This window comes from Xenopus laevis, chromosome 1L, assembly GCF_017654675.1.
Source record: "Xenopus laevis strain J_2021 chromosome 1L, Xenopus_laevis_v10.1, whole genome shotgun sequence".
NCBI classification, from domain to species: Eukaryota; Metazoa; Chordata; class Amphibia; order Anura; family Pipidae; genus Xenopus; species Xenopus laevis.
In genome coordinates, this window is record NC_054371.1 from 88,410,646 (window position 1) to 88,423,018 (window position 12,373).

Here is a 12,373-nt window from a genome sequence, read left to right on the forward strand (position 1 = left end):
TGTTGATTTATTTTCAATATGTTCAATGGGTATCAGCCATTGCCTTGTATTGCCCACTGTAGGAATTGATCATTGGCAATTTCCAGCATTTTGGATTAGTGACTTTTCTAGAGGAAAGACACAGACAAAATGCCACGTCTGTTAAAAATCATATTGTTTGTTGCTACCCTATGCCATACAAAAAAATAGCTTTGTAACTTGGCCTACTGAAATGTAGCATTTTTACAGAGACCTTTGCAGAAACACATTTTTGATGTTACAAACTGTTTTTTAAATTTCAGAAAATAGCTTTTAGTAAAAATGAATCTTTAATATGGCTTTTCAAAAACTGGACAAGTATTTCATTGGTGAATATATGTATAATAAAAATGATTATTCATTATTGGTGTATTGAATTCTTTGAATGCTACAGAAATATACTGACAAAAATATATGCAAAGAGTTGATTAAAATCCTTGTGGAGGATAAATTAAAAATAATCCTAAACAGACATCAAATTATGAAGACCTTCACTATAAGTTTGCATTGACCTGAATAAGTGGGACCTGCAAGATAGCTGGATGAAACAAAAAAGAAAAATCCTTGAGCAGTGTCTTTTAAAAGTTTTCCAAGAAAAATGCCAATTTGGGAACCTAGTTTCTTTAAATAAGGGGGTAGTTAGAAGATCAAATGCTTCACCATCAGTCTTCCACATCTGTGTACTGTTATGCTAAGTGCCCTGATATGGTAACACTGTGTAGCTACATGATAATTCAGAGATGGAAAAGGAACAGCTCAGATGGCGTAGGCCAGGGGTAGGCCTTTTTTACCCATGAGCCACACTCAAGTATAAAATAATGTTGGAGAGCAACACAAGCATGAAAAAAGTTCCCGGGGATTCCAAATAAGGGCTGTGATTGGGTATTGGTAGCCAACAGGAGGCGCTGTTTACAGTATACATGTTTTTTATACAACTAAAGCTTGCCTTTAAGTCAGGAATTCAAAAATAAGCACCTGCTTGGAGGCCACTGAGAGCAACATCCAAGGGGTCTAAGAGCAACATGTTGCTCACGAGCTACTGGTTCCAGATCTCTGGAAATGTAAACTAGGATACTGCCCCCCCACAAAAAAACTGAAAGAAGTCAGTATTATATAAATATATATATATATATATATATATATATATATATATATATATATATACATAAAATAACAGGACAATTAGTACAGTATCAGTATTTCCAAGGCCAAACAGAATTGCACTGCAATAAAAAAAATCCCAACTGTAATATTTCAGGGACTGAAATATTATGATGTTACAGCAATGCCACTGAACTCTAACACCCCAGAAAAAACTGGATTCAACTGCTTAAAGCAGCTGAATCAATTTTGATGAATGAACACATTTGAAAAAGCAGAAAATCTCATTAAAGGGGTTTCCAGCTTTCAGATGGGGGTCACTGGCCCCATAAAAAAAAACAAAAGCTCTGTAAGACAAATGTATTCTTATTGCTACTTCTTATTACTCATCTGACTATTCAGGTCCTCTCCTATTCATATTCCAGTCACTTATTCATATCAATGCATGGTTGCTAGATTAAGTTGGAATTTAGCACCCAGACTGCTGAAAACGGAAAACTGGAGAGCTTCTGAATAAAAAGCTAAATGACTCAAAACAGTTGAAAATGCTTACTGCTGCATTTCTAACATCAAAACCTGTAGGCCGACAGGGATCCAAAAATTTAAATGCTATTTAACCAAAACGTATTTTGGGGCTTTTTGTCACCCACTCCCCAGGAGGCAATGCTTGTAAGTGTCATTTCCCTAACATGTAAACCAATTCAATAGCATCCTGTAGGTTCTAGTTTGTCTTTTATCTACAAATAGGTTTAAGATTATGCTACACATGCAAGTTTCTTTATTCTATCTCCTTCCCTGTGATTGTTCAGGATGACATCCACAATTTTGAACCTGAACGCATAAACCTCACGGCCCCTCTCAACAATGTGCCTTAAGAATGTCTTATCTAATCTCTTACAATTAATTACTTATTTATGTATCTCGGTCCATTCCTTAATGTAAGTGATGTTTATCCAACATAAGCTATTCAGCAGAAACACCTAATGGTATATATATGGATTGCATGATTAGTACACATACTGTAGCCCTTGGTCCAGAATGTGGAATTCTTTGACAGGTGTTACATGAATTATCATTCGTTTTGAATCTTGTTGATTTGAATCTTTTAAACAATTTCAATTACTTTGGGTTAAATGGGAATGGAAGGGGTGGTGGATATTTAATGCAATACCTGGTTCGCTTTCTCTTCTCTCTCGCATTACTGAACTTACAAGAGGCCGGGGATTTGTGGTTTTTTAGGCCAGCATAGTCCTTGACAGTTTAGGGCTTAGAATAACCATCGAGACCACAGTCCCGGTTGCTCTGCCTACCTTGCCTTTGTGGTGTCCCAGGGATTAGAAAATATTAGGTAGTAGATTTGGGACAACTCCACCTCTCTCCTTTTCCATTTTCTTATTTCAACTTATGAACCTGAGTATTGTTTTTAAATTTTATCCCTATTTATGCGGTTACTCTAATCAATTTTTAATCAATTACCTGAGTTATAATGAATTAATGAATTAGCACTGCCTAGCACTTTATTATTGAATTGTTGTCCAAGTTTGGACGCAGTTACCTCTATCACGCCTTATTATTGCCACTATTTTTAATCGATTTATTGTGGCTGGATTTAATTAAAGTTTTTAATTTCAAATGAAGTAACTAATTTCATTGCACTGCACTTCAATTATAATCAATTTCATTCTTAATCATTATTTATTATATAATGAATTTATAGCACGGCACTTTAAGTCAATACCATTTATTAGATTGGTCCAACGTTAATCACAGGGCTTGTACGGCAACACATGTAAATTTTAACTAACAGGTTTTGAAATAATTTATACAGTAACAGCTCTAGCAAGATTGTAAGCGGGGTACTTTTTCTTTTTTTTTTTTTCTTTTGTTTTTGTTATGAATTATCATTAGTTAAAACTTTTCTGTCAGGATAGTATCTAATATAATTAAGTCAAAGGCAACTGGACATTTAGGGGGTTATGTAATAAAAGGCACTATGTTGGCCCAGGGCCAGTAACTCATAGCAACCAATCACTAGGTAGAATTTACTCGTCACCTGTTTAATTGCAAACATCATATTGGTTGCTATGGGTTACTGCTCCTAGGTAAACTTAGTGCCTTATATTACATATGGAGATTAGAGTTTTTCTTTAAATCGTTGCAACACTCATCTGAGTGCCTTCTTCAGTTCAGGGACAAAAGTTGTATAAAAGAGGAAAAATACCTAATTGCTCGCAACCCTTCATGATTCTCCTGTCACAACCAGTATCCCAAAACCCAGAACCAATAATAAGGTCACGGCCATGGCTCGTGCTTCTGCCTATAACAGCCACCTTTCATGTCAGGAAGAGCCCTTCACTACTCGGATGCCACCAGGACTTAAAGTGAGAGGACCAAGGTGAGGGTTCTGGCCAGGCAAGGGAACCGAATCATGTGACTGGAGGAACAAGGAAAGAGTAGGCATAATCGCGGAACAGGCCGGGTCAGAACCAACAGTAGCACAGTATAGGATCAGGAACCAAGAGTGTAGTAAGGATAAACAGGCTGGGGTCAAAACCAATCGGTAACACAGTACAGAGTCAGGATCCGGAAGAGTGGTCAATAACAGGCAAAGGTAGTTTCAGGCAGCAAAACAACAATGGTCAAGAACAGGCAAGAGTCAAGGAACAGACAAGAAACGCACCCAGGAACTATCAAGAATAGACCCTACATTGGGCAATGGGTTATATAGGCAGCCTAATGGCTTACACGGTGGAAATGCAGACAGCATGAAAACACCAAGGGGCAGATTTATTAAAGGTCGAGGTGAATTTTCAAATGAAAAATGTTGAATTTCGAGCTAGTTTTTGTGTACTTAGACTAGGGAATAGTCCTAATTCGAATTGAATTTGAAAAAAATAAAAAAAATTCCAATATCGAAATTTATCATGTCTGCTATCATTTACCCCTTTAAAAATTCGACTTGACCATTCCCCATCTAAAACCTGCCGAATTGCTGTTTTAGCCTATGGGGGACCTTCTAGAACCCATTTGGAGTCAATTGGTGGACTTTGAAAAATCAAAGGTTTTTTTGGAAAAACTTTGAATCGAATTCGATCGAATGCGCTATTCCTTCTATTCGTACGATTCAAATTCGCCCGAATACGGACCTATTCGATCGAAAACTGACCTATTCGACCAAAAAAAACTTCCACTTAATTTCGGTTAGTCTTTTTGAATTCGAATTTCGAAGTTTTTTCAATTCGAAATTCGACCCTTGATAAATATGCCCCCAAGTCACTGGTTCAACTCCAGACAGGGTGTTACATCTCCAGTTCAATATATCATAATAAGCACCTTTGCTCAACCTTCCTCTAGGCATTATGTTGAGATGGGGCACTGGGCTAATGGTTCAAGTTCCAAATTTCATATGCAGTTACAAAGAGGCAGAAATAATTATAAAAATTCCTTTTAGCTTCATAATGAGCCATGCAGTTTAAATGTTGTATGCATTGCCTTAAATGTGCATAAAAGATTTTTGAACCCTAAGAAACTGCCATAACTATGGTGCGACTACGCAATCTCATTTGTGCTGGATCAGATATATGTGGCACACATCAGACCTCAGTAGTAGTCAATGGATGCAAGTGTAGTCATGCGGGTGATGACTGTTTAGCTGACAGTAATCAGAATGACACCATCTTTAGTTGCTACCAAAGCACAGGTCCAGTCAGTCACTAAATGCTGAAAAACAATGGACTTCAAGATTCTTTACAATTTTCAGTGGAGGGTGTATTATATTTTAAAATACATTTCAGTTAATTTTCAAGAACGAAAAACATTGTTTTAAACACATGTGTGACTGAACAACGTAAAATTATATGCGCTGCCTCATAGCTTTCAGACGATTCAAGGGAAATTTTAAGGTTTACCTATTGATCTTTTATATTACATAAAGGAATGTCACAGCTATATACTTGCTTTTTTATCAGAAAGTATCCTCCAATCAATACACATTTTAGGAATGACGTTTGCAGTAGTTAAAACTAGATGATTTATCATCAAGCACAAAAGGCAATAAACATATTTGCTGACACACTTGCTTGTCAGCACAAACCCAAGAATGCACTTTCATGTCCTCACTCTGTCCAACCTCAATTTAAAAAAAAGCTGTAACAAAGACATAAGTAATAAATACTGTACATATGTTGTTCATAAATTAAGTTTGTACAAGGTCATGCTGACAAAGAAAACCAAATGTTCCATATTGATGCTTGTAAGAACTATGAAACAACACCGTACTTTTGTAAAAACATATGAAATTGTAGCAGGAAGTCACATAGCTAAATTGTAATCTATAAAATATAACAAAAAAGTGTGCACTGTAGATGTGTATATTCAGTGTCGGACTGGCCCACCGGGATACCAGGAAAACTCCCGGTGGGCCCAGGTGTCAGTGGGCCTCTTGCTTCTAATCATTTAGCCTATTTCATGTTCATTCCCTATTTTTTTATTGGGAAAAAATGTGTATTAATGGAAGAATAGAGTAAGTAGATATAAAAGTTTGGGAGAATAAAGAGGTTGAGTGAGGAGAGAAGGAATAATAGTTTGAAAAGAGGGCCCACAGTCTAAGGTTTTCTGGTGGGCCCCTGGCATCCCAGTCCGACACTGTGTATATTGACATGATGCTACTGGATCTAGTCTATTTATTAACTGCATTGCTAGCACATTCCCAGATAATTTCGGCAGTGTCTGGCTTTAGCATTTTTATATCTCTAGTAATATTCTTGTTTTTAACACAAACCAACCTTGCTGAAATTGATTTCATTGCAAGAAAGCAAATTTCAGTCAGCTTTTTATCCTAATTAGAAAGGAGGGGCCTTACTACAATTGTACTGTTACCATACGTGAGAGACTCATGATACCCATTTTTAGTGCAATGCAATTATCTTAGAAGCAAAGGCACGGTTACAAACATCCATAGCCATTATTTAAAAATGTTAATATGGCACAGTGTGGCACCAAATGAGGAAGTATAGGGAGTGCCTTTTGCTGCATGTACTGTTAAAGAATATGAATTTTTTCGCACAGCTAGCTGCAGTAGCTAGCTAACTTGCCCTACTACAACTGCACTTACTATTCATAAATGGCCCTTTTAATCGTTTATTTTTACCAGAAATGTACAAATATACATTTATTACTACTAGAGGTGCTGCCGTATTTAGTATGGATATTCTTTCAAATCTATCTCCACTATGGTAGTGGCACTCTTCACAAGCTAGGGCTGGGGCTAAAAATCCCTCGAGGGACCACATTCAGCTCACAGACCTACAGTTGGACAGCCTAACTTATGTGGTACAGGTATGAGATCCATTGTCCAGAAAGCTCCAAATTACGGGAAGGCCATCTCCCATAGACTCCATTGTACTAAAATAATTCCAATTAAAATAAAACACTACTTGTGCTTGATCCCAACAATATTTTTATTATTATTATTTTTATTATTAATTAAACCTTATTGGAGGCAAAACAATCCTATTGGGTTTAATTAATGATTAAATTATTTTTAGGAGACTTAAAGGGGTTGTTCACCTTCCAAACAGTTTTTTCAATTCAGTTGTTTTTAGATTGTTCCCCAGAAATAAAGACTTTTTTCAAATACTTTCCATTTTTACGTTTTTTCCAAAATCTAAGTGTAAAGTTGAATGTTTGTGTCTGTGGTGTTTGAGTCTGGCAGCTCAGTAATTCAGGTGCAGACTCTGAACTGTTACAATTTTGCAACATTTAGTTGATCCATTTCTCAGCAGCATCTCTGGAGTATTAGCAACAATTGTATCAAGTCTAACAGCTGCCTGTAATGAAACCCAGAGATTCTGCTCAGCAGGGACAAAGATAAGAAATGTATCAACTAAATGTATCCATTTAGAACAGTTTACAGGATCGGTGACCCCCCCTCCCAGAGCTGCTTCAGAAGGAGAGAAATGACAATTTACACTTCAATATTAGAAAAACAGTCACACATAGAAAATAGAAAGTCATTGGAAAAAGTCGTTATTTCTGGTGATCTATCTGAAACCAACTAGTTGTTTGAAGGTGAACAACCCCTTTAAAGGAACAGTAACAGCAAACAATAAAAGTGTTTTAAAAGTAATGAAAATACAATGTACTGTTGTGCTTCTGTGGTATAATTGTGTTTGCTTCACAAACTCTACAATAGTTTATATAAACAAGATGCTGTGTAGCCATGGGGGCAGCCATTCAAAGCTGAAAAATTTGAAAAGGCACAGGACAAACAGCAGATAACAAATAAGCTCTGTAGTATACATGTTTTCCCCAGGCTTCTGAAGACTAGCCCTATCTACTGTCATATATTTAATGCATTTTAATGAAAATACCAGAACAGTGTTTGCTCATTTAACTTTTAGCTATTAGTGCTGTTAGTTAAATGTTATTAATCCCCTTCCATACCTTACAGACACATTTTTTTTAGTCACTCTTATCTTGAGCACTATACGTTTTGCTTTCTGTTGCATCAAGAAAGAGAAATAATCCTACAAGAGCCCCTTTTCATTTCTTTATCTGATTTATCATAGCTCCTTAAAAATTACATAGTAAGTTAGGTTGAAAAAAGACACATGTCCATCAAGTTCAACCTTTTAACTTTTTTTACCTGCCTAACAGCCAGAGATCCAGAGAAAGGCAAAAAACCCCATCTGAAGCCTCTCCAATTTGCCTCAGAGGGGGAAAAAAATCCTTCCTGACTCCAAAATGGCAATCAACTTGTACTATGAGCTATCTTCCATAACCCTGTATTCCCTCCCTTGCTAAAATTACAGTAACATAGGTTCAGCAATTTGTTAATTAGATACTTACGAAACTGTTACAAGATCCAGTAACCAGTGAACTCTTACTTGTTCAATTCCTCTCAATGGAACTGAAGAAATGTATGCCATATTTAATTGCTGGTCCTTGCCAAGAAAATAGGCTTCTGATTTGTCATGTGGCAAAGGAGGACTGTAACAAAAATATGATGGTATTATATAAGAGAACTCAATATTTGCACATACCATGCATTACATATAAACAGGAAAATATGAGAAAAGATAGTTTAACTATCAATAGATAGCACAATTTATGTTAAAAACAATTAAGAAATAAATTAGCCAAATTGACATTAGAGGGAGACAGCATGAAGTTTTGAAGAATCACACTTGTCAATGTCATTATATTCTAGAAGAAGGTAAGCAATTATTTGGACAAAATTATTAATGTTAAAGATTATTTGATAGTGTGCCACAAAATCTGATTACAAGATTAGAACACCATGACTTTTTTTTTAAAGGGAAACTATTGTGAAAATTAACAGTTAATATAAGATTCATCATACTGAAATAAGAGAATATAAGATTCATCATACTGAAATAAGAAACTTTGTAAATACAATCAAATATTCTGCATTCTTTCTGAAATAATCAAGTTTATGTTCACTATCCCTCTCTCAGCATCTGTTTCTCTTCATTCTGTCTTCATGCAGCAGTTGGGTGTCAGATACTTTGACAGTTAGATCCAATATATCTTATAGAGGGACTTTCTTTCCTAGCAGATGTATTGGAGCTCATTCAAATAACTGATTCCAGTACAAACAAAAACAAATTACTATTACTGCCTTTTGCACACATTCTACATGTAGAGAGACATGATGTCTGGTGATTTTAATAGTGAGCTATAATACATCTTCTAGGAAAAAACATGAGAAATCAGCCTTGTTGAAAATGTATTACATTTATTTATTTATATTCTGTATAACTCTGTATAATAATTCTGTATAATAATGTATATACTTTGCTTATTACACAACATAAACTGCTCTCTTTTAAATACACCCACATATACAGGTTGCAAGGCATAACTAATAATTCCTGGAAAAATGTGGTTAATTCAACACAACAGGTGAATTTTTGGCTTTATTATTTATTAAGCCCACAACCCTGTGTAACAAACAACTGTAAATATGTATATTGAGAGGAAGGGCATCCTTGCGGGTCCTGGGCAGTAATGCAGTGCCCAATTCATACTTTGTTCACCTCAATACCAGCCCAACCCCTTTGCTCTTACTTTACCCACCCTCATACACTCATATCTTTCTTCCCACTCCTACCCTAAACAGAACATCTTTGTAGAAGAGACAGCTTTTAAAAGTCCTTTAAAACTCCTGCCCAATCACCAGTGTAGAAATGGCCAGTGTAATGCATGCTGGCCCTATAATTTTGCCACCCTCGACTTGGCCCTTTTGGCCTTCTTACAGATCTGGGACCGTCTGATTTCTATGAATTTAGGACATCTGCAATCCCCAGGCAGGGAACTGTCATTCAAGCAGTTTTTGCACCTTTTTGCAGTGCTTTTTTTTTTCAATTATTTTATTTTTGTTTATTTTCTTTTCTTATGTAATGATCCATGCATGTAGTAAAAGGGGGATAACAGGAGAGACTGCCATAAAGCTATGGTTTTATTTTTTCTCGTAGGGGTGGTGCAGTCAGGCCTGATCTTATTTATGATGGGGCGTGTGTGCTGAGCAGTGGAGGGGGGGGTCAGAATAAGTGCTAAATTATGTGTTGCATGGAGCCTTCTTAAAAGCATTCACATGTCTCATACTACATGCATTGCACTGCTTTAAAATAAAAAACTTTAACCCTCACTTAAAGTTTTTCTGTTTTGAAGCAGTGCTATGTCTGTAGTATGAGACATGTGAATGTTTGATACTGACAATAAAAAATTATTTCAAAATATTAATCTACATGAAAAGTTACCTATAGGTCATGTTGATGTTTTTCGCTGATAGTTCTGCTTTTGCAAGTAATTGTCACTTGACGTTCCTAAACCTGACTGTTTTGTCAACCTGACTGTCCCTTCTCAACTTGTCAGTTAGAGCTTCTAATGCTAACAGGCTTGAGAGCCATGCATCTTTACTTTCAGGCAGCCTGTTTCCATATTCTTTTCTACATCTTTTTATCGGAACAGTGCAAAACATTGGAACATGGCTTTCAAGGGGGCAGGACTTGGTAAGGAGTGAAGCAAAGGAGTCGTTACGTCAGGGCTGGAACTAGAGGTAGGCAGAATAAGTACATGTCTAGGGCGCAGCTGTGGGAGGAGCCAGGCATGTACCTCTTATGTCGCCCACCCCATGTCCAGGTCTTTTCCACCCTCTGCTTGCAGTCATCACCACGCATACGCACACATGCGGCAGACGGTTGCATTATGAACAATGGAGTAATATAAAAACCTCTGTTTTAAAATAATGTAATTCAGGCTCAAGGCTGATGGCTGTCAGTACTGCACACTTAGGACCCTTACACAATAGTGTTTACAAATAAGTTCCCACCAGTGACTAATTGTGCATTCCACAAGCATGCTAATGCATAAGTTATAAGGACCCATTCTTTCCTAAGGACTGCAATAAAGAAAAAAGCACATGTGCCAAACTCAAGGCCCGCATGCCAGGACTGGCTAGGGTTGCCACCTTTTCCAGAAAAAAATACCGGCCTTCCTATGTTTTTATGGTTTTTCCCTAAACTTAACATTGCAGTCATGCAACCCTGGCAACCCTAGGACCGGCCCACAAAGGGATTATCTTTGGCCCGCATGATAGTTATTAATAGATCTGGCCCGCTAGTATATTGCCTCACAGTGTAAGCTGCAGATACTCAAGCCGCATATGACAAGCGGAACAGGGAGTCCACACTATTAGAACTGCAAGTCCCACAATGCACTGCTAGTACGACGCAACGTCAATCGAAGGCGTGAGTCCCTGTTCCACAACTTGTGTATCAGCAGTTTACCAGTGGAGCTAGCGTTACCCCTCTCCCTGAAAGCTCAGAGCCTAACCCCAGACATAGATGCAACCCTGGCTACCCTAGGTCCGGCCCACAAAGGGATTATCTTTGGCCCGCATGATAATTATTATTAGATCTGGCCCGCTAGTATATTGCCTCACAGTGTAAACTGCAGATACTCAAGCCGCATATGACAAGTAGGGTTGCCACCTGGCCAGTATTTTACCGGCCTGGCCGGTAAAATTTATGCTTGATGCCAATGTTATTAATAGGACAAAATGGCAAGAATATAGGAAGGCCGGTATATTTTTCCAGAAAAGGTGGCAACCCTAATGACAAGCGGAACAGGGAGTCCACACTATTAGAACTGCAAGTCCCACAATGCACTGCTATTCAATCAAAGGCGCGAGTCCCTGTTCCACAACTTGTGTATCCGTAGCTTACCTGTGGAGCTAGCGTTACCCCTCTCCCTGAAAGCTCAGATCCTGACCCCAGACATAGATAAACTTGTATCCAAGATGAGACACCAATGTCTGGAGATAGATAGTACTTTATTAAGCCCTCTGGAAGGTTTCTCCAGGAAACGCTTTAAGATTTTAAAGTTTAAATTAATTACTGTTTAACACTGCATAAAGATTTATGTTGTTTTATAGGTAATAACTTCTTAGCCGTGTTAGTTCCAGCTTCAATATATACAATAAGGTCTTTTCAATTTGTTTTCAATAAACACTGGCCCTCGACTTGAAGCATTTTTTAAATTTTGGCCCAATGTGTATTTGAGTTTGACATACCTGCACTACAGGCACAATTAATAAGAATGGGATCTGATAAAGCATTAATTTCCTGTGGTGGAACAAATAAAAAAAAATTCACTGCAAGTGCAAATGCTTGTGTGTAAGGGCCCAAACTGATAACAATGCCAAAAACAATGGTGGGCCAGTGGTACATAAAAACTACTTCTAAGCAGTTCTCCAGACATTAGGCAACCAGCAAGTATCCCATCCCATCAGCTGGCTACTTTACCCAAGGTTTTCAGATCATGTACTCTGTTTATATATCATGAAATGATAAGGTGATTCATTTGCCAGCTATTGTGTCACTTGTTTGGTTGACTCAGTCACACCATGAGCCACAGGATGGCATGCTAGAACAGGGAACTAAGAAACCTGAGTCAGGGCAATGCATTTGCAAACAGAATAAGCACTGTACTGGTATGGGATCCATTTATCCAGAAACCCATTCACCAGAAAGATCTGAATTACGTTTGTTTTCCCTTTTCTTTGTAATATTAAAACAGTACCTTATACAGGAATGGTATTCATTATCTGGAAACCCATTATACAGAATGCTCCGAATTATGGAAAGGCTATCTCCCACAGACTCATTTTATTAAAATAATCCAGATTTTTTTTTCCTTTTTTTCTCTGTAATAATAACACAGTATTTTT

At 37.3% G+C, this 12,373-nt stretch overlaps 1 protein-coding gene across 1 annotated transcript in view; it reads right to left on the bottom strand.

Moving 5' to 3' along the window:
* idua.L (alpha-L-iduronidase L homeolog) overlaps positions 1–12,373 on the bottom strand; it is a 70,329-nt gene that overhangs the window by 55,588 nt on the left and 2,368 nt on the right. The window contains 1 exon segment of the mRNA NM_001093562.1: positions 7,969–8,109. Within this exon segment, the coding sequence (NP_001087031.1) occupies positions 7,969–8,109 (141 nt within the window).